This window comes from Dermacentor albipictus, chromosome 6 (assembly GCF_038994185.2).
Source record: "Dermacentor albipictus isolate Rhodes 1998 colony chromosome 6, USDA_Dalb.pri_finalv2, whole genome shotgun sequence".
In the NCBI taxonomy this organism is placed as follows: Eukaryota; Metazoa; Arthropoda; class Arachnida; order Ixodida; family Ixodidae; genus Dermacentor; species Dermacentor albipictus.
In genome coordinates this window covers 84167073-84190938 of record NC_091826.1, presented here as the reverse complement: position 1 = coordinate 84190938, position 23866 = coordinate 84167073, and the positions used below count along the sequence as shown (strand labels likewise).

The following is a 23866-nucleotide window of genomic DNA, read 5'->3' as shown; positions in this document are numbered from 1 at the left end:
CAAGCCTGTATTGAATATGTGCCACGTGCAATTTCATAAAGACGCAAGACACCTTGTGAAATGTAGAAAAATTAACGTTCATTTTATTTTTTGTAAATGCTCGTCGTGGGCTTTTGTGAATTCATCCAGCGTTGTGGCACCTGGTAAGCTGCAGTAGTTTCCGCAGGAAGCTCCACCAGACGACGTGAGCTGAAAAAATTACAAGCGTTATTTTGGTATTAACATCTAAGAATAATGCCTGTAGAGGCGAAGCGTGCGAAAGTGGTGAGTGGGCGGAATTACAAGCAAAAGCAATCCGTATTTACACACACGGCGTAGGAAATAACCAACTCGTCCCGAGCAATACCGTAGATACCACAAACACATTCTAATTCCAAGCATTCCCCTCTTCCCAATAATTATTTCCTGCACTTTAATAGCACGAATGCGCGGGCAACGGCGCGTTTAGCGAACTTGGCTACAACCGACGCGGTAGTACGTTACGAATACACAGAAATGGCCACAACACAGGCTCTCAACCACAGCATGCTGGACGCTCGCAGAATTCCTTCTACTCGCACTCAAGACAAAATGCGTGGGTGCCGTTCAGAAGACAGAATTTTCGAGTTACTAGTTCCTGGCGTTTGAGCTCCTTGGCTTATCACATGTACGTTCTGCAGGCGCAAGCAACGCACTCCCGTGTAATCACTCTTGACGATTGCTCGTCGCGTTTTCGACAAGCGTGGGTACCGAAAGAAGGCTTAAATTGTTGCGGGGACATAAAAATTGCGACAAATTTGTCGCAGTAAGATTCAGTACGCGCCAAACTAACTCACCACGGCTGAGCTGCTTTTCGCTGCGTCACAACAGGCGCGGCGAGCGGGCCTCATAACATAAAAGTATCGAAAATAATTTTCAACACTATTGGGCGTCAGAGAAAAAAAAGCGCCATGAACTTGTCAGTGCATTAAAGCGAGGAACCGCGCACCACGGCCGAGCTGATTTTCGCTAACCGAGTCACAGCGCCAGGCGCGCCGGCTGCGCTCGAAAGGTAGTCCAAAAAGTAATTAAATTAGTTTCAATAATGTTGGCAGTCAGAGAAAGCGCCGAAGCTTTTCGCAGTAAAATTCCGTACACGCGAAACTGCGTCACAGCACCCTGTGCGACTAGCGTGCCCAAAAACTACCGAAATTAGTTAAAACAATATTGGGGCTTATAGGAAGCGTCGCAAACATCTCCCAGTACGATTCTTTATTTCAAATTAACTGCTCCACGACGGCCACGCTGTTTTTCGTTAACTGCGTCACAAGTCTAGCCTAGTGGCCGGGCAGTAAGCCTAATTGCTTGAAGTGCGTCGCACAGACTGTCGAACAAAGTTTCTCACCTTGCCATAGTCCAATAGTGAAGTGCTGCCATGTCGAAGTTCCGAATGAACGCAATAATTCGTCGGGAGGCCACCAAACCAGGCTAAATCCCAAAATAGAAAAACAGGCAGACGGGTGCCCGAACAGTCCAACGCTCAGATGCGCGGCCAGTCCCTCCCGCTTCGGCGGTGTGTCTGCCGAATGACGCAAACATCTGGCTCATGTCTGGCTCGTCATTCGCCGGTTCGCCTGTCGCTAGGCAACGGAAGTAAGCCGCAAAGTTTAATTTAATTTATACGCAGATATATTTAATTTTTCTGGGAAAGAATAAAAAAATAAAACAATTTCTGTTACTCTCATTTCACATTCTGCTTTTTTTCGATGCTCGCGACCTCAATTCGTCGATGTTAAAAGTATAGCGTGACGTGTTTCCTGTTTCCAATTTACGCCGAGTGTCCGCTCTTGTTCAATCCCTTTCTCTATGCTCAAGTTCTTTTTTTGTCAGTAACAAGGGCGGCTTGCTAACGCATTGGCCACGAAGTCTGGCAATCTCGGCTGCCTCAATTATTTCCGGATCAACTGGTCATGGTGTGTCTTCAGCACTTCACAGCGTCTGAATTCTGCGACGCAAGCTTTAAAGGCGCAATCTCTGACATAGATACCTAGATTCCTGTTAGCTTGCTCGACGCTATAGGAAGCCGTGTTTCTTTTAAATAAACGTTGTTGAAAGTCAGCGCTTGTGGTGTCGTCTTCTCGTCTCGTGTCTCGTTTGCGCTGTTAACACCAGGACAAAACGATGCGCTGCCCGTGAAAGACAAAGTGGCGCGTTATATCACCACCATGGGCCCACCTGTTGGCACCCTGCTACGGAGGTTCCCAGGACCAAGGTTGAAGTTCGCCCGCCGTGTCTGCAAACAGATGCTTCAGCTCGGCTTTATTCGTCTTCCTCCAGCAAGTGGTCTTAGCCTTTGCATCCGGTCCCGAAGCAGGAAAGTGGGGACTGGTGGCCTTGTAATAATTACCGAGCTATGAATGTCGTCACCACTCCGGATCAATATTCCCTTCCACGCATACATGACTTGGGCGCCCGTATCGCAGGAAGCAAAATATACAGCAATATTGACTTGATGAACGCGTACCACCAAATTCTGTCCAACCCAGCGACACTCCGAAAATAGAACTTCTATTTCATTTGTCATATTTGAGCTTTTCTGTATGCCTTAAGGTTTGAAGAATGTCGCATAAACTTTTTAAAGGTGCAAGGACGATGTTACGTGGGAACTTCCCTTCATTTTCTTCTGCATCGACGACATTTTCGCTGTAAAAGTCACAGACGAAAAACACAAGTACCTCCGGCTTCGTTTTGGGTGACTAGATGAGCGCCGCCTGGACCAAAAGCCCAAGAAATGCATATTCAGGGTCAAAGGCCTGGATTATCTCGGACATTGCTTTTCCCTCCAAGGTATCAAGTCACTGGAATCACGGGTGCGGGCAATCGACTACTTCCTCTCTCCAACCTCCTTCCGAAACTTACGCGAGTTTCTGGGGCTAATAAATTTTCACAGCCACTTCATGTTATCCTTTGCGCAAATTGTTCAGCCGCTTACGGTCCCATTGTGTCGCACCCAAAATAAGCCGCCTACCTAGCTTCCTACTTACTACTTCTGCCGCTTTGTAGGCGACCGCGTTGTAGCTAGTTTCCTACTTGTGCCGCTTTGTACGAGACCACGCCACCATCGCCGCTCCTCTTCGCAATCTTCTTTCTTTGAGCGCGTTTTTTGTGCGGTTGGACGAGCGTGACGGCGCCTTCGAGGCCTTCAAAAGATTTCTCGATGAGGGCCAGTGCTCCCTCATTTCGATACAACCGCCTCTACTATTCCGCGCACTGATGCAAGTGGGTATAGAATTGGCGTGGTCCTACTGCAGTGCAATCAAAGTCTGAAGAACAAGTCGTGGCTTATGCAAGTCATACTTTTTCCTACTGAAGGCAACTATACTAATACAAAACCTCGCAATCGTGGGCTCAACACAAAGCTTTCGGCTCTATCTATACGGCCACCATTTCACAATTGTGACCGACCATCATGTCCCTAGAAAACACGTGTGGACGCCTCGACCATAGGGTACTGCATTTGCAGGAGTGTGACTACACTGTCACGTATAAGTCCGGCAAACAAAATACAGATGCCGGTGCTTTGTTGCGCTGGCCGCTCTCGCCAGACGGCTGTGCTTCACCTTTTGTCCGCACTTTACCATCTAGTCAAACGTCCAGCGACAAGCTCAAAAGCCTCGTACAGTCGTTGCCTCAGTTGACTTTTCTTGCGTCTACTGACCTCGTCTGGCTCCAGTGTACTGATCCATACTGCTGTACGCTGACCGACCGAATAATTGGCTTAGAACGACCCTCCAACAGCCGCTTAAGGCAACTTTCATGTTTCACACTTAACGGTGGACCATTATTACGATTTTTTTACGATACTTCTGGTAACTGATAGCCAGCTATACCCCACTCATTTAAACATTTAGAAGTATTCCACGACGACACGAAGGCTGGTCACTTGGGCTTTCACAAGACATGCGACCGCATCAAAATGCCATATTTATGGCCTTGGCTTTCCACCTCGGTCGTCTAATACATTGGCTCCTCCGCGTCATGCCAAGAAGGAAACCACTCGACAAGCCTTCCAACCGGTACTCTGCAGCCTCTATCATGCCCGTCCACCCCTTCAAATTTGTAGGCCCAGACTTATACGGAGCCCTCCCATCCACGTTCACTGTTCATTGCCGGAGCGTGGACCATCTAACGCGCTAGGCTGAAACAGCAGCTCTTCATTCTGGTACTGCCTCAAAAGTCGCCCTTTGTTCCTGAATGACCGTGCCAAGACGTTCCTTTCTAATGTGTTTGGAGAACTCCTCCAGGCCTTGGACACCGTCAATCAAAACACACCAGCTTGCCATCCGCAAAAAAAATGTCTTACTGAGCGTTTTGATTGAACTTTGTCCGACATAATATCTGTATATTCAGCCCAATCACACAAAATGGATACCATTCTACCTTTCGTGCCTGCTTACAATACTGCCGTCCTAAACAACTAAATACGGTCCCGTCTTCCTCGCGTACGTTCGTGTACAGTCTTTCGTTTAGGACACTACATCGCTTTCAGTACCCGCAGCTCCGTCCACGTCCCTTCCAGAAGAATTGTCTGCTCGCATTGCCCACAGCCGTGAAATTGCCAGCGCCAACCCTACTGCCATTGAGGACAACGAGAAAGTTTGCTATGATGCGACGCCTCATGTTGCTTCGTTTTGCCCAAGTGACAACGTCCTTTTTTAGGCACCTGTGAAGAATTTCATCATAGAAACCCCAGCCCATCCATCGTTTTGCGAAGAGCTTCAGCCATTAACTATCGCGTCACTCCTATTAACTCAACTACCCACCACGACCACTGCACTACAAAAATTGTTGTCTGTCGCCTGAAACTACACATTCGCCGTACCTACACTTTCTAGCTTGCGATATTGCTGACCGCTTTCGTACAGGGGGTAAGCTAGTGTGAGCGATATTTGTGCATATCGTCGTCGTCGTTACTCATCATCATATTAAGGTTCGTGTGGTGCTTCAGCTCTGTCTCGGGCGGATGCTCTGAAATAAAGGCATCCCACCGGGCGACATCTCGCAATGTACTGGGTGTCCCACAAAATTTGATCCAAGAATTTAAATATGAAAGATGCGTCAGAAGTGAATTGAACCGAACGCATACTATTCGAAATAGCCTATAGTAACTAGGACAATTTTTTGTTTACCCCATAACTCACTAATTATTTATATGTACAAAACTTATTAATTATTCACTGAGGACCCCAAGTCTGATACCCAGATTTGTAGAGCACCGTGAGAAACCACCGATCGAGTTGTTTCCTTTACGACACCTCTCACGTAGTCCTTTTTACTGGTTGCAAAGAAAGCCCACGAGATATGAAAAAAGCCACGTGACGGAACGTTTGCGCAGTGGTATTGTGCTGCTCTCAAGCGTGCGTTCGATGAACAAGGTCGACTGCACCGTGACTGGCGATGAGAAAGCGGCAGGGCATTGTTTATCTCATCGGCAGCTCTTGGCCAGCAGCATGCCTTTTCGCCGTCGTACGACGTCATCCGTCACCACAATGTCGTAGTTTGTGAGCATGTCTCCTATTTCGTTGTGGACGCTATGCGACCGCGAAGAAACTTGAACCGTGAACACAGTCGTCGCCCAATATCGGGAGCAAAGCAGCCACCAAGTGGGTAGGAGGTAGACTCCCATGGTCGTCTCAGTCTAGCGTTGGCTTGAAGTGTGAGGCCAAAACGTAAGACACACAGATAACAAAAGCCAACCCTGGCGTGTGGGGAGTAGAAGCGTCGGGTTGCTTGTCAATTTTATTACTCCATATTTTTTGGGCGATACACACATTTCCCAGGCTGCACAATGTTGTGGATTGGTCATATTTCTTTAGGGTGCAATATCTTTCACATCGGCTCACGAAAATGCTTCAAATCAATATACTTGAAACGCAAAAAGTTAGAGGACGTTGCTAGTTGAGCCAATCTCTTCAAAAACCCTTTATCTCCTCAGAATTTACTAGACGCTAGCTTTCACAGGGAGTATTGACTATTACATGAATACTCCCTGTGAAAGCTGTGATCGTGGATAAAAACGGTAGCATAGGAAGAAACAGCACAGTCTAAAGTACAAATAAATCAAGGTGGTTGGCTGCAGTAAACACTGTCTCGAAGTCTTCTGTGTGTGATTCACATATACGGCGCGCATCAGCGTTTCGCTCCCCCCCCCCCCCCACTTTTTTTGTGGCTTCTTGGCATCCTTCAGAGTGGTCGTACTAAATTTGGTACAAGCGTAGCGTATACGTAGTGATCAGCGGTTTAGTCAAATTCTCTATCGCGCGTGTCCCTGAACCTCGGCAGAAAAGTCATCAAATGCTCGCGAAGCATTGCTCGTATGTGCCGCTGAAATGGTGGAAGCTCTCGAGTGAATTTTCTGCAATGCATGAGTTTAGAGCGCAATTACAAAAGTATTGTGCATAACCCGAATGCATAAACGTTTCACGTGCTTTCTGTGTCCTTGAAGCTGCGGAATAAACAAAGAAATTGCCTTAATGGTGTAGCCAACTTATATTTTACAAATGTTTTAGGAGACGCTGCCTAATGACAGCTGAAATGCCGTGCCCACAAGATTTGAAGGTGAAAAATCCATCGTGGTCAAAAACACACCTCACTCGATGAGCGCGGGCTCTAGCTGTCGAAATGCTGGTGCCAGCATGAAAGGCTGCAGCAGCGCGCGAGTTGACCTTCGTTCTGCCTTTGGCTTCAAGGTGAACTAAGCTGCGAGACCTCAGTGCACACGAAGGTATGAGCTCTTGGCGCAACTGGACCCTGCATTCAACACAGATCGCCGTCAGGATCGGGCCCGAGTGGCAGCGCTCCGCCTGCTGTACAGCCAGTTTTGGTCGCTTTGCTGTAGCTTTTTTCTAGCAAAGAGCGTTCCAAACATAAATTGCAAAACAACTTTCTCAAATTAGAACTGAATCAAATATCGTCAAATAAACGAATCACAGACTAGTGACGTATTTTAGCGGCATATTTTAGCGACATAGCTAAATAGTTGCACATCTTGTTGGCATAAATTATAAAAGGTCGCTAAATCGGACGAATAATTGTTAAAGGGGAATGAATGGACACAATAAATCGTTACGTGCTGTTTCTTTGTGTTCGTGCGTTACATTTCACCTTATTCGTTACTTTCACGTGGCATCACGGTGACAAACAGAACGCTACCATAATTGTGAGGTATCAACGTAACTTTTTTATTAGAGAACTCGTACCAAGAAAGCCGCCTGTCACTCAGAGTCGGCCATTGTGGAAGTTAAGCGTGAGGTTTAAGTACATATACATAACTTATGGTACGTTTTAGTGTAATCGCTTGTGCTCGCTAACATTCCGGAAGACACACCACTATTCACGCAGAGAACTGCAATTTGGTTAGATTGCTTTGTAAGAGTGGTCAGCGGCAAACCGTTCCGTGGAAAAAGAAGACAATATACACGTATAGATGTGACTGACCAACATTCCGGCACCACAGCGCTCGTCCAGAACAGCTCCTGGATACTCGTGCATTTACAAAGTGGTGGCTGTGGCAGCGATTTTGTCAGCACAGCTCTGCTCTCTATGCAGACGGAGTTCAGCGAGGGGAGCTCTTGTGTTCTGTTGCCATGAAAGGCAACAATTAGTGCGCCCTATCTTTGCTATCAACACCGCGTACGGTGCATGTACACCCTCAGTTTTTTTTCGCTATAGACCACAACGATGTGCGCGTGGAAATAATAAAACTTGTCCAAGTCATTGTAATTCCGAAGTGCTGCGGCTTCTATATAGCCATCCCCTCCCACTCCTTATAGCAATAATCCGCTATTTCGCAGACCTCTCAGCACATAGGACATAATTTATTTGCACGAGGTTGCTCCGGTTTTCAGTTAACTATCCACGCACAATTTATCTCCTGCATTCTGGTGGCTTAGTGCCTGTGAGGCCGCGCTGCTAAACCAAAATTGCAAGGCCGATTCCCGTCTGTGGCCGCCGCGTCTTAATGCGCAAGAAATGAAAAAAAAAAGCGCACGCATGCAAAAACGCACGCATACCGTGCATTGGGTGACCCCGGGTGCTCTTCCGAGTCTCCTGCCACGGTGTGCTGAATAATCAGATCATAGATTTGATACATCAAGCTCAGAAACCAATACAAACTATTACAGTCTCTGTGGGATGAACTGGCTTCAATTGGCGACAAACCAGCCAAGATTACTCCTCGAAATACTAGGAGAGGCAAATAAAGCTACGTTAAAAGAGAAATTGGGAGCTTGAAAATCTTGTGGCAGGATTAGTTGTTTAAAAGTGCGATATTTATTAGACAAACACAGCTTGTCACGGGAACTTTGTAGTGGTAGCGCAAATAGCTGTATTAGCCTATTCATACCTGATAGCTTGTTACGACGATAGTCTTTCTTTTCATGGAGCTGCTTCACGATGGTCACTGTTTTGTATGGCAGATGAATGGTTAAATAAATAAGATAAGCATCCTTCTTTTACCCGTGAAACAACTTCTACCCTTTGCTTAACTGTGACGATTCGAAGTGTTCTAGGAATTTGGGAATCGGAGCAAGCAGTCCAAGAAGTGGAGGAGCAAATGAGTCGTGAGCGCGCACGGCTGGGCACTCTTGGGCGCGGCCGGCCAGGACTGTGGCCTGTTGGCGGGGGCGAAGAGACCGCGCCGATACCACATTGACGGCCGTAACGCGGCGCTCCGGCTGCCTCACGATCGTGAGAGAGGTGGAAGGCACCTATTCCATGGCCAGTAGCCGCGTCTACCTGGCCTGGTGGGTGATCATCTCATTGGTGCGAGCTGCTGCTGTGGCATTCACCAAGGAGTGTTTCTGCCGGCTGCTGCTCTGTCACCGTTATCGGGGGTATGTGGAGACACTGGGGCGCAGCGGACTCCCAGGCGCTGCTGAAGCCACTAGCACCACCGTTGGAGAAAGGACCTGCCGGCATGGCTACTTCATCAGCGCGGTACAGTACTGCTTCAATGCGACAACATTTCCCAGCACGGAGACCACGCGTGGCTCCAAACTCAGTGACGCGGTCACGTCGAACAACTAGGAGACGTCGGAGAGTGACGACTACAAGACCGTTGACGGTAAGCAAGTCATCAAGGCACGCAAAGGCAAGCTTTCGAAGATAGCTGCTGCGGGTAGCGAAGCCAAGAATAAGAGCGGCGCGTCGTCCTCGTCTTAGCACGAGGACAGTGAAGTCCGTGACTCTGGCGGCGGTACCTCGGCGCCGGTCGACGGTAGCGACAGCGAAGACAACGATGACGTTGATTCCGAAGAGGAGTTCAACAATGGCTACGACGAGAACATTAAGGGCGCTTGAAGTCAGTTGCCAACAGTATAGTCGAAGCTCGCACCGTTCGAGGGACGTTCATCATCATCTGCGACCTTTCTCTGCTGTTAACTGCGGGGTACGATGCCATGTGGTCACTCTATGGTGTAATGGCAGTAAGCGGGGTAGCTGCAACTTCCGGCGAGCTGCTGCGTGCACTCATAAGAAAGAGGTCGCACCCAGGAAGCTGAGGGAAGGGTTCAGTGCCTTCTGGTTCCTGCAAGACCTCGACAAGTCGGAGGCTCCACCACTTGGTCTGCCGCGTGTTCGCAAAGCGTACGTCAGGGATGCCAGCCACGTTTAGGGCCTTCGGATGTGGAAGACCCTGGTAATTAGGACGCTGCCTGCTGCGCCAATCCTTGTTCGTTGTTGCAGCCTGCAAGTTTCGCTAGCCGCCGGGTGTCCGTGCCCTCGCTGCAATCCACCATGTGCCAGTGCCATCGTCAGCTTCGCAGAGGGAGAGGAAGTATGGTAACTCTGGCATCGGAGCGAGCAATCGAAGATATGGAGGAGAAAGTGGGTCTAGAGTGCGAGCTGTGGTTCGAGAATCTGCTGGGCGCTCTTGGGCGCAGTCGGCCATGACTGTGGACTGCTAGTATGGACTGAGGGACTACGCCGTTCCCACAGCGCACTCCAAATTTAGAAAATAGTATAGCTCGTTATACATAAAAAAGATGTACTTTTTTGCTTAGGGTCGATGTTTAGCATGTCAAAATTTTCAGCAGCATGTGGGTAAGCCGGCCTCGATGATGTTTCTCAAATAGAACTTCTCATACTTAAATAGTCAACCGTTGGGAGTGCCTGAACCTGTAGGTAGCATACTTCCCAACATACCCTAGGCGGCGCTATGAACGCTGCTAAGCAGCGCCACTCGCGGCAGCAGATGAGAAGGTTGTCAGGCGGCACTGTGGTGGGCATATTATGTACGAGTTCACGATCTTAGAGATTGTCTCCTGTGCATTTTTACCAAATGCCTACTGTTCAGTGCCACAGCAGCCTCAAAAAGACGAAGGGCCGACATCCACCTGTGAAATTCTAGAAATTCTATATATAACCGGATAAGTATTGCTAAAATGTGGATGCAAGCATGCACCATGGCGGCTGTTGGCCGAGACCAGTATCCAAGGGATGTTTAACTGAGCTAGTTGGTTCACTCTGCGATAATTATAGCGGCAGAATATTGTAGAACATGGACACTAAAACAGACGAACATACATAGACATAGATATACTGTCAAACGATCTCTTTAGGGAAGATACCGCGCTTTTTATTTCGCCGCCATAGCTCGTCCCTTTTATCTACACGAGGCTACTTGTTTGCTAAGCGACTTCTTTTCTAGTAAAGACCGCTGACGGTGTGCTTACACATTGTACTACTCTTTGACTAATCTCCCATGACTCAAAAATCTCTAGAGTTAACCTGTCGTCATCCTTTTGAGGACTTGTATATCATGCAATTTAGGGGAGCATGTGGGCACTTGTTTCTCTTTTTCTTTTTGTTTATTTTCCAATGATTGCAGTGCAAAGCAAGACTGCTGCCAGTAGTCCCCGATACTGATGATGCGTGCTTTCTTGTCCAGTCATTCAGGCATCTTTTATTCTCAATATGTATTGTTTTCCACCGGACATGGGGATAGTATGTACTGCTTAAACTTTTGACCCAGCCACAGTCTCGTGTCTGGTGTGCGATCTGGGATTGTGGTTTCTCCTTTTCCTTCTTCACTTCTGCACACATACTTTCTGCCTGTTCGAGCCGTAGAGGTACACATGAAGCTGCAACCAGATGACACCAGGCTCAGCAGAGAGCAGCACAAGCTGCAGGTTTTAGTCTTAACTTCTTTTCGATGCAATTTTCAGGTATCAGAGTTTTATTGCAATGGAAAGCATAAGGACACTCCAGGCGCTATTATGCCATCGGCGTCACCCTCGCTGTGATGTTCCGTATAAAACCCAAGGGCAACACCACCATTACCGTGTGCCGTTCGCTGTGTGTGGGAGTGAAAGAAAGCGAGGCGCGCCGAATATCGCGGCCCCATGTGCCGCTATCGATGGAGGAAAGCGCAGAACAAACGCGCCGCCTTCTGTCGCGTGAGAGGTCGTGGAGGAATTTGGGGATGGAGGGGGCATGACGTTACGCTCCGCCATCACCTGCGTATTTTTCGACCGGGCGTGAGGGGAATTAACGATCGCGGCTCCATCTTGCGCAAGAGAGGAAAGTGGGGAGGCAATGTGGGTGAGTGGGGGTGCAGCTTTTACTAAGCTCCTTAAACTTCGTAAAGTAGCGACACCCTCCTTATCCGCCATCACTCCTCCTAGTTTCTTCTCTCTACCAAGCTCCCTCCTCGACCGTTGCGCCGCCTAGGCTGCTCGAGCGTAGCAACGGCACCAACATGCGCTCCTCGCCACTCCGTATACGTTTCTCGAGTAAACATGGCGCTGATGCACTGCGCGAGGGCCCACGTGATGCTATTAGGCCATTAGCGACGTGGCGTTGGCCTCGTCCAGAGCGCGCCAGGAGGAGGCGGTATGCTTCAAAGCGTGGCAGTACTTTACGAATTTTAAGGGGCTTTAGCTTCTACTCGTTTATAAGCAGTTTATAATAGGCAGCGAGGCACTGGAAGTCGTAAGGGAATACATCTACTTAGGGCAGGTAGTGACTGCGGATCCTGATCATGAGACGGAAATAATTAGAAGCATAAGAATGGGCTGGGGTGCGTTTGGCAGGCATTCTCAGATCATGAACAGCAGGTTGCCATTATCCCTCAAGAGAAAAGTGTATAATAGCTGTCTTACCAGTACTCACCTACGGGGCAGAAACCTGGAGACTTACGAAAAGGGTTCTACTCCAATTGAGGACGATGCAACGAGCTATGGAAAGAAGAATGATAGGTGGAACGTTAAGGGATAAGAAAAGAGCAGATTGGGTGAGGGAACAAACGGGAGTTAATGACATCTTAGCTGAAATCAAGAAAAAGAAATGGGCATGGGCAGGACATGTAATGAGGAGGTAAGATAACCGACAGTCATTAAGGGTTACGGACTGGATTCCAAGGGAAGGGAAGCGTAGCAGGGGACGGCAGAAAGTTAGGTGGGCGGATGAGATTAAGAAGTTTGCAGGGACGGCATGGCCACAATTAGTACATGACCGGGGTTGTTGGAGAAATATGGGTGAGGCATTTGCCCTGCAGTGGGCGTAATCAGGCTGATGCTGATGATGATGATCTTCTACTCGTATCACGTCAGCAGCTACGTAGTTTTCGCGATCGCGGGCGTCGTATCCTGAAAGCGGTCTGCAGAGGGCTCATACCTTTGTACGTACGTGCTGTGTTCTTGACGCTCAGTCTGCGTTGAAGCGAGGGACAGCACGAATAAATTTGCTCGCTGCTGCGGCCGCACATGCTCACGCGAGCGATCAGAGAGTGAGTGTCCGCTGTCATCGAATGTGGTGTGTTCATGTTTGGTGTGCGTGCTGACATCATGCTTGTTAATTTAGTTTATAAGCGAACGTTTCCATGTTTATACAGCCCATAAAGCTACTCCCCTTGTTTCGCATAATTGGTTACTAATTTGGCGTCGCAAACTATGCTTAGCCTTTAAAGCGAAAGTGCGAATTTTTCGTGTGTCGCGCAGCCCTGCCACCCACTTTTTATGTCATTAAGCATACCTAAGTACTTTTCAATACATGTTTGCAAATAAAACAATACTTTCCGTATATCAGTACTTGGAGTTAGCGTCTTAAAATTATCGAGTTTAACTTGCCGAAACCACGATCTCGTTATGAGGCACGTGGCAGTGGAGAACCTCGGAATAAGTTCGACCACTTTGGCTTCTTTACCATGCATGGATATTTCCATATTTCATCTCCAACGAAATGTGGCTGCCGTGTCCATAACTTGATCACGCGACGTCATGCTTAGCAGCGCAACATCATAGCCACTAAGGAAACACGGTGGGTTCAGTAACCGTTTTCAAACAGTTTACGACGGGCTCCTATGGAGCCGCTCCTCGAACTTAACGATATGACTATGATGCGTGTCGCACGTTGGCCTGTGACATTTTAGTGCCATAGCGCACCCTCTACTGGCTATCTAATAGGAAGAACACTCTGGCAAGTTCAACGTGTGTTTTAAAGAGGCACGTGTATGCAGGTAAAAGAGTGTACTTGAAAAAGGGAAAATTACCATTGTGGCAAAAATGTAACCACAACATGCGCTGCGAAGGACGAATGCTCTAGGTTTTGATATGAGAATATTTGCTAGGGCTCATTGTCAATTTTTTATTGAAAACAACTCCTGCGGACGCAAACAAATAACGGTAAAATTAAAGCCACACATTCATATTCACACCTGTGCTTTTTTTTCACAAGCAATCGTGAGGACAAAATATTCACATATATATATTCATATATATATTCATATATTCCGCGTTATTACTAATCTTAATACATGCCTCGTATATTGATTCTTATTTAATACTTGCAGTTGCTGGGTTCTTCAAAGGACAATCCAGTAGGTGGAACTATTCTGCTTTTCACCGACGGCCAGGAGAATAAGGAGCCCAAAATTGACAAGGTCCTACCGGAACTGTTAGAGGCAAGGGTGGAAGTTATGGCTATGGCGATAGGAAGCGAAGCTGAAGACAAGCTCGATCAACTTGCTGAACAAACAAAAGGGAGAGCCTTCTTTTTTCCAGACCGTTACGTGAACACATCGACGGACTACATCGCAGCAATCACTAGCCGCCGTCGATCGGTCAGTACGTTATCTTCGAATACACCTTGCAACTTAAAACATGTGATATCTCCAGTAGCTTCAACGCCTTCGTGCAGCGTGTTCGCCGTAGCCTAGAGCTCTATTTCTTCGTGGAAGTTCATATGCCACTGGGGCTGTTCCATAAAACTAGATATATGTTGTCGTGTCCTGGGGAGAAGACTCAACGAAGGACCAAGCTCACATTTGGAAGTTATGAGAGACGGAGAAAAATTAGTTATATTACGCGCTCTGATTGAAGTGTTTCGTTCATTTAGCGAGACAGCAGAAATTTTCTATCAATTTTTTGTCATTTAGCGAATAAGAAGAAACTATCTGTCAGCGGTTCCTGGCTAAAGACGCTACATGAAATGGGCAAAATGTTTTCTGGTGGTTCGGCAGAACTTGTGGCAGTGATTTTAAAGGTGGTCGTTTAGAGCCACGGGCGCTACTGACGATCAGAGCAATTTCCTTCAAGGGAACAACGCGCTTGAATTGGATGCGACTACTGAATCCCAAGCAGATAACCATATTCTTCTTGTGCACTCGTATCAATGTGAATGGTTCCCCTCGTAGATGACTAGCGTATGCTTCATGCTTTGCGTGCTACTGACCCTAGCAAAAAGCAAGCAAAATTGTACGCCCACGACGGTTTCATCAGCCCTCCTGCCTATTAATGCCTAGGTTTCTGTCGTCATATGCACGGTTTCATGCATATTCTAATGACAGAATCAACTGGGGAGATTTTGCAGTAATTCTTCTGGCGTTACTAAAGGTAACGCCAGAAGTCACGGAAGCATTGGGAGATATGCAAAGGGGGAAGGCAGCTGGGGAGGATCAGGTAACAGCAGATTTGTTGAACGATGGTGGGCAGATTGTTCTAGAGAAACTGCCCACCTTGTATACGCAATGCCTCATGACCTCGAGCGTACCGGAATCTTGGAAGAACGCTAACATAATCCTAATCCATAAGAAAGGGGACGCCAAAGACCTGAAAAATTATAGACCGATCAGCTTACTGTCCGTTGCCTACAAAGTGTTTACTAAGGTAATTGCAAATAGAACCAGGAACACCTTAGACTTCCGTCAACCAAAGGACCAGGCAGGATTCCGTAAAGGCTACTCAACAATAGACCATATTGACACTATCAATCAAGTGATAGAAAAATGTGCGGAATATAACCAACCCTTATATATAGCTTTCATTGATTACGAGAAAGCGTTTGATTCAGTCGAAATCTCAGCAGTCATGGAGTCATTGCGGAATCAGGGAGTAGACGAGCCGTATGTAGAAATACTGAAAGATATCTATAGCGGCTCCACAGCCACCGTAGTCCTCCATAAAAAAAGCAACAAAATCCCAATAAAGAAAGGCGTCAGGCAAGGAGCAACGATCTCTCCAATGCTATTCACAGCGTGTTTACAGGAGGTATTCAGAGACCTGGAATCTGAAGAATTGGAGATAAAAGTTAATGGAGAATACCTTAGTTACTTGCGATTCGCTGATGATATTGCCTTGCTTAGTAACTCAGGGGACCAATTGCAATGCATGCTCACTAACAAGGAGCGGCAAAGCAGAAGAGCGGGTCTAAAAAAAGTAATGTCTAACAGTCTCGGAAGAGAACAGCAATATACTATAGGGTGCGAGGGACTGGAAGTCGTAAGGGAATACACCTACTTAGGGCAGGTAGTGACGGCGGATCCGGATCATGAGACGGAAATAATCCGAAGAATAAGAATGGGCTGGGGTGCATTTGGCAGGCATTCTCAGATCATGAACAGCAGGTTGCTATTATCCCTCAAGAGAAAAGTCTATAATAGCTGTGTCTTACCAGTACTCACCTACAGGGCAGAAACCTGGAGGCATACGAGTAGGGTTCTACTCAAATTGAGAATGACGCAACGAGCTATGGGAAGAAGAATGGTGGGTGTAACGTCAAGGGACAAGAAAAGAGCAGCTTGGGTGAGGGAACAAACGCGAGTTAATGATATCTTAGTTGAAATAAAGAAAAAGAAATGGGCATGGGCAGGACATGTAATGAGGAGGGAAGATAACCGATGGTCATTAAGGGTTACGAACTGGATCCCAAGGGAAGGGAAGCGTAGCAGGGGGCGGCAGAAAGTTAGGTGGGTGGATGAGATTAAGAAGTTTCCAGAGACGGCATGGCCACAATTAGTACAGGACAGGGATTGTTGGAGAAGTATGGGAGAGGCCTTTGCCCTGCAGTGGGCGTAACCAGGCTGATGATGATGATGATGACGATGATGTCTTGTGCTCGCCCGCCAAGGAGCAGACATCGCCAACTCGAGTGACCACGTCCCCTTGGCATGTGTTAAGTAAATGTAAACGCGCCACAGCTGCTGCTCGCGGAGAGCCTGCTGCCACGTCTTAGCCAGCTGGATCATTGTAAGGATTACAGGTTCGCCTCTGGAGAAAACTATTCAGGTGAAGTTTCTCAAGCCAAGAATCCAAGACGTTGAATATTTATTTCAGATATCCTTGAATGAACAGTGGCAATATTCTAGTCCATATGTAATCTTGGCTTGAGCGAAGAGCAATTTTGCACTGCACGAGCAGTAAATAAATCTTCTGAATACGTTCTACTTGACAGGGATGCACTACGCTACTAGGCGTTCGTAAAGACTTTGTTTAACATGAATTTGCCACATTCGCGATAAATTGAGCACGAAAATCTCCGTTTACCAGGAAGCAGCATGAACTCAGCAACACAATGGAACAGTCTTTAATGGCACCTAGAACACTGGATGCTTATTGTAAATTCGTATATTTGAACAAGCACCAAATTTGTGATTGCTCTGTTGTTGGATTAGGAAACCCTGCTCTCTTCAAATCCCTAAAAATAGATATAAGCCCTGCGCTAGAGTGGGCAGCGTCGAAGTAGAGACCAAACAACATCACCACTACAAGACAAAGGAGTTAGTGCGCCGGTACCTAGAAATCGTTAAGAGCTCGGCGAAGCAACAGGCCAATACTATTAGAAAGCCCCCGAAACAGTTAGCGAAACATGACATGCCTTTAGTGGGCAAGGTTTTCAGTTGCAACAGCCAGTCATATATTAAAGGGCTCCTGAAAGGGTTAGTACAAATTTTGTAGATGCGTAAGCGATTATTCGTATGCAGCAGCGGCAACGGGCGCGTGCTTCAAAGTCGCCTAATTTTTCCACAATACTCTGGAGAACCATCCGCTGCGTTATCACCGTCGTCTGATCTTCGGGCGGGATAAGAAGCTACTGGCTCGGCGACAACTGCATGGCACCGGTAGTATTGACGATGGACGCTAGGAGTGTACATGTAACGCCTCACTGGTGGCCATTCAATTTTCCACACACCAGCGGCAACGGGCGCACACTTCAACGCCGCCTAATGTTTGTCCATCTACTTGGAGAACCAACCGCTGCGCTATCAACGTCGCCTGATCTACGGACGGGATAAGGAGCTACTGGCTCGGAAACAACTGCATGGCACCGGCAATATCCACGATCGAAGCGGAGAGCGTATAAAGGAACGGATCTCCGGAGGCCCTTAAATTTCCCACGCTGCAGCGGCAACGGGCGCACGCTTAAACGTTGTCTAATTTTGCGCCCAACTACTTTGGATAACCAGCCGCTGCGCTATCACCATCGCCTGATCTATGGAGGGGATAAGAAGCAACTGGCGTGGCAACAGCTGCATGGCACCGGCAATATCCACGATTGAAGCTGAGAGTGCATTAAGAACGGATCTCCGGGCGGCCTTAAATTTCCCACGCAGCAGCGGTAACGGGCGCACGCTTCAACGTCGTCTAATGTAAGGCCCAACTACTTTGGAGAACCATCCGCTGCACTATCACCGTCACCTTATCTACGGACGGGATAAGAAGCTACTGGCTCGGCAACAACTGCATGGCGCCGGCAATATCCACGATCGAAGCTGGGAGCGTATAAAGGAACGGATCACCGGAGGCCCTTGAATTTCCCACGCAACAGCGGCAACGGGCGCACGCGTCAACGTCGCCTAATGTTTGCCCAACAACTTTGGAGAACCATTCGCTGCGTATTCACTGTCGCCTGATCTACGGACGGGATTAGAAGCTACTGTTTCGGCGACAATTGCATGGCACCGGCAGTATCGACGATGGAAGCTGGGAGCGTGTAAAGGAACGGATCACCGGAGGCCCTAAAATTTCCCACGCAGCATCCGCAACGGGCGCACACTTCAACGTCGCCCAATTTGTTCGAAACTACTTTGTAGAACGATGCACTGCGTCATCACCATCGCCTGATCTACGGGCGGGAAAAGAAGCTACTGGCTCGGTGACAACTGCATGGCACCGCCAATATCCACCATGGAAGCTTGCAGCGTATAAAGGAACGGATCACCGGAGGCCCTAAAGTTTCCAACGCAGCACCTGCAACGGGCGCACTCTTCAACGTCGCCTATTTTTTTCCCAACTACTTTGCAGAAACATCTGCTGCGTCATCACCATCGCCTGATCTAGGGGCGAGATAAGAAGCTACTGGCTCGGCGACAACTCCATGGCACCGCCAATATCCACGACGGAAGCTGGCAGTGCATAAATGAACGAATCATCGGGGGCGCTTAAATTTCCCACGCAGCAGCCGCAACGGGCGCACGCTTCAACGTCGCCGAATTTTTTACCAACTACTTTGGAGAACCATCTGCTGCGTCAATCACTATCGCCTGATGTACGGGCGGGAAAGAAGCTACTGGCTCAGCGACAACTGCATGGCACCGGCAATATCCACGATGGAAGCTGGCAGCGTATAAAAGAACGGATCACCGGAGGCGCTTAAATTTCCCACGCAGCAGCCGCAACGGGCGCATGCTTCAACGTCGCCTAATTTTTTCCCAAGTACTTTGCAGAACCATCTGCTGCGTCATCACCATCGCCTGATCTACGGGCGGGATAAGAAGCTACTGGCTCGGCGACAACTTCATGGCACCGCCAATATCCACGATGGAATCTGGCAGCGCATAAATGAACGAATCACCGGGGTCCCTTAAATTTCCCATGCAGCAGCAGCAACGGGAGCACGCTTCAACATTGCCGAATTTTTTCCCAACTACTTTGGAGAACCATCTGCTGCGTCAATCACTATCGCCTGATCTACGGGCGGGAAAAGAAGCTACTGGCTCGGCGACAACTGCATGGCACCGGCAGCATTGACAATGCAAACAGGGAGCGCACACAGAAAGGCATCAGCGGAGGGCCTTAAATTTCCCACGCAGCAGCCGCAACGGGCGCACGCTTCAACGTCGCCTGATTTTTGCCCAACTACTTTGGAGATACATCCACTGCGCTAACACAGTCGCCTGATCTACGGGTAGGATAAGAAGCTACTGGCTCGACGACAACTGCATGGAACCTGCAGTATCGACGATGGACGCTGGCAGCGTATAAAGGAACGGATCACCGTATTCCCTTAAATTTCCCACGCAGCAGTGGCAACGGGCGCAGGCTTCAACGTCGCCTAATTTTTGCCCAACTACTTTGGAGATACATCCGCTGCGCTAACACGGTCGCCTGATCTACTGGCCGGATAAGAAGCTACTGGCTCGACGAGAACTGCATGGCACCTGCAGTATCGACGATGGACGCTGGGAGTGTATAAAGGAACGGGTCACCGGAGGCACTGACATTTCGCATGCAGCAGTGGCAACGGGCGCATGCTTCAACGTCGCCTAATTTTCGATCAGCTACTTTGCAGGTTGGTTTCTGTACTATAAGTTATTTCTCGTGCTACCGTAGCTGCTACTGCTGCCGCCGCTGCTGTTTTCTCTGTGATGTCTAAGGAAAGCTTCATAGAGTGCCTAAAGTAGCATGGCCAAGTGTCTGAGGGTGATTTGTTTATAGCGTGTGCTTCCTTTGATTACCCTTACCACCTTGAAGATTGCGGTGGCCTTAGAGCCTCTAAATTCCGCAAACAAAGTGACTCTTTGAAAGCTTCTTGGAACTGTGCACCCTGTGTAGTGGCTAGTAACAGAAGCACATTTCTTCCTAGTGAATCAAATGTCTTCAACATTTAGCGCAATCTAACTGAGCTTAACGATAACTTTTTCCCGCTCCTTCCGCTTGTCGCAAAAGTAGACGCCCTTCCTGAACTAGTCACGAAAGTGACCGGCATTCAATCGCCACTGGCTCTTATTTCTGAAAAGTACCACCAAATAATGGACAAACTTAACCAATAAGAGAAGTATGTTACTTCCCAGAAGAGGGTAGACCACCTTGAATCGGCTAATTCGCCAGTAGTTGAGCAAATTAAGCATGAACTCGATGACTTGGAGAAGTAGAGCCGACGCCAGAACATTGAAATTCATGGTATTGTAAAAACTGAGAATGTAAACTTGCTCGAAAACATTAACGCCCCAGCCCGAACATTGGAACTGCGCGAGATAACGAGCTCCGACGCTGACGCCCTTCACCGACTGCCAGCACGGCCCGGTAAGGAATCTGTTTTAATTACGCGGTTTTGTTCAACCGCCCTTAAGGAAGCGTGATTATAGAGTCGCTGTTTTTAAGATAAAAAAGCCTAACATGCGTATCTTTGAGAACATGGCTGCTTTCAACAAACATCTCCTGTGGCTTGCGCGAGAGAAGCTGGAAGAAAAATGCTACCGTTTTGTGTGGCAAAAGAATGGGCATGTGCTTGACCTTGAAGACGTAGGAGATGGCGTCACTCGTATCGGTAACGAACGTGACCTCGAAAAAAATGGTATTGGCGGTTAAGCCTCCGTTCTTAAATGGATAGTGATTTCGAATGCCTACCGCAAAGGATTCCTGCCACTATCATGATATCGCGTCTTTCCGCAGCATTATATCTGTGCAGCAGAAGCAATTTTTTTTCTTATTACCGTTTAAATGCGCTGAGCTTAAGGAATAAAGAGGAAGAACTGCACTTTTTTTTAGTCTCCGGTACGCCATAATTTGGATGCACTGGCGTTTAGTGAAGGGTGGTTTACTTGGGACTGGGATGCCGCACAGCTCGATGGCTACAATTGCGACGCACTATGTAGAAAAAAAAAACAGGAGGGATGGTGACATGGCTTATTATATCAAAAATAAATTTTCGTATAATGTTATACACGAATACTCTGTTGTTGACCCAGATTTTGAGTCCCTTTTGGTCACAACTAACGTATTCACACTTCGAAGTTATCTATCGCCCACCCTTTGGATCCTTAGAAGAATTTTACCGCCTTTTTGAACCAATGTTGGAATATTTTATTATATTTTAAATCGGCAGTAATTATTATAGGTGATTTCAAGATAAACATTTTAGATGAAACTGATTTAGCTGCAGAATTTGTCGACATTATATCGTTAAATGGTTTCTCGAATGCTATTGACGTTCCCACAGGCATAACGGCCACTTCTGAGACCCTGACTTATGCCTCACAAATCTTGATAAAAAGGATATTAATGCTGGTGTACTTACCACTGCTATCAGTGATCGTATAATGACCACAAAATAGAAAATCCGAGTGCGGAGCAGTGGGGAGCGTGCTCTCTAGCGGCGACCCTAGCCTCCAACGGAGGCTGGCGGATCATGCCCGACGAGCATCCACGCTCAGTGGTGCCTGGCATAGCGGCGCCAACCATGCAGGCCGGAGATCATCGTCAACCAATAGAAGATGAAGACATTCGGCCTGACCACTGAGTTACTCTTTCTAGAGCAATAAAGTTTACTTCCTCCTCCTCCGAAACGCTCGGTGCGTAGGGTGACACCCATAGCTACAAGCATTAATCTTAGGGCTCTAACATCGAGTTTTCTTGATCATTTTCGACAACTTGTATCGTTTATAGACGGGGGTATATTAATGCAAGAGACCAGTTCTAATGACCTCTATGATGCATTTCGTGATTTAATTATAGTAGCATATGATGGTGTGTTTCCGATCAAAATAACTAGGAAGTGTAAGAAAGCAAGAAAACCTTGGATAACCCGAGAGCTATTGCGTCGAATAAAAGAAAAAAATAGTATAAAGTCTTCCATAAATTGATAGAACACAGGGACTTGGCAATGCTTATTGAATTTAAAAAGATCAGAAATAAGCTGAGCTGTGACATTAAGAAGTCCCGAATTTCTTATTATATGAATAAATTTTCCGAAACATGTTATGACCCTCAGAAAATCTGCTGCCCTAGCAAAGCTTTACTACGGAAAACATGAGCTGATGGCCTTCAAGAAATGAAAATATATAGGCAGAGATTAAGTGGTAAAGCTCTCGCCATTGAGTTTAACCATCACTTTTTGACCTTTGGAACTTCGAAAGGGACCACCTGTGAGGAATTGGAAACATATATAGAACAGAATTCGCCACAAGCTTTATTTATTTACCCGGTTAGCCAAGTTGAAATTGCTGGTAAAATTAAGTCTCAAAAGTAATGTTTTGTGTGGTTGCGATGGCATTAAAACAGCCCGAATTTAGGCGGTCTCAGATTTGCTTTCCGACGTAGTTTAACATTTAATGAATACTATTTTTTGACAGCAATATTTCCGGATAAAATGACAGTTGCTAGGGTTTCAGTTCTGCATAAAGGTGGTTCTTTTGACTGTATTTAAAACTACAGAGCCATATCAGTACTTCTGTTATTTTCAAAAATAGCAGAAAAAATTATAAATTCTAGAATTTCTTAGCATTTATGTAAGCACAACCTAATATCCCAATATCAGTACGGATTTCAGCAAGGCAAATCCACTGAATCAGAATTATTAAACATCAGAGAAAAAATTGTCACTACTATAGAAAATCAAGTGTACTCAATATGTATTTTCTTAGATTTTAACAAAGCCTTCGATTCTATTAGACATCCCATACTGTTTGCAAAGTTACCGTACTATGGAATAGGAAGACTTCCACTTAACTTACTACGTAATTATCTGCCTGACCGTAGTTCGTTGTAGTTAATAATGTACACTGGTATACTGAATTCATAAGTTAGGCAGTTACGCAAGGATCTATATTAGCACCAACAATATCCTTGCTGTATATAAACGGCATTGTCAAAATCCCCTTGACCCCAGACATCGTCCTTTACGCATATAATACAAATGTTTTTTTTTTCACATCTAATAAACTTTCCTCTCTCACTTGTACTGTTAATTTATGGCTTCAAAAAATTTGTCCTGCTGGTTAGATGCAAATAAACTCTTATTGAATGTTAGGAAAACCAAGTACATTGTCTTCTCATCTGTTACTAAACCAGTTCACCGTGATAGTTCTATAACGTTTAATCATGTCCATTAGAGCAGGCTTCAGAATACAAGTTTTAGGGCTACTATTTCATGAAAATTTTCGATGTACAAGTCACGTGAATTTTATGAAAGGTATCATTGCTACGATCTCTCCAATGCTATTCACAGCGTGTTTACAGGAGGTATTCAGAGACGTGGATTGGGAAGAATTGGGGATAAAAGTTAATGGAGAATACCTTAGTAACTTGCGATTCGCTGATATTGCCTTGCTTAGTAACTCAGGGGACCAATTGCATGCTCACTGACCTGGAGAGGCAAAGCAGAAGAGTGCGTCTAAAAATTAATCTGCAGAAAACTAATGTTTAACAGTCTGGAAGTCGTAAGGGAATACAGCTACTTAGTGCAGTAAGTGACGGCGGATCCGGACCATGAGACGGAAATAATCCGAAGAATAAGAATGGGCTGGGTGCGTTTGGCAGGCATTCTCCGATCGTGAACAGCAGGTTGCCATTATCCCTCAAGAGAAAAGTGTATCATAGCTGTGTCTTACCAGTACTCACATACGGGGTAGAAA

The 23866-nt window shown here is 46.9% G+C and overlaps 1 protein-coding gene and 1 long non-coding RNA gene across 8 annotated transcripts in view; one reads left to right on the top strand and one right to left on the bottom strand.

Moving 5' to 3' along the window:
* Positions 1-23866, top strand: part of LOC139061257 (calcium-activated chloride channel regulator 1-like) — a 323451-nt gene that overhangs the window by 143937 nt on the left and 155648 nt on the right. For all 7 annotated transcript variants that reach the window (XM_070540974.1, XM_070540969.1, XM_070540970.1 and 4 more), the window contains one exon: positions 13808-14077. In XM_070540974.1, coding sequence (XP_070397075.1) covers positions 13808-14077 — 270 coding nt within the window. The remainder of the gene's footprint in view (positions 1-13807; positions 14078-23866) is intronic.
* On the bottom strand, positions 54-1535 carry LOC139046946 (uncharacterized). The gene is made up of 2 exons (XR_011506997.1): positions 1364-1535; positions 54-189 (listed from the first exon to the last, which is right to left on the bottom strand). It is a non-coding gene; the product is annotated as an uncharacterized lncRNA (long non-coding RNA).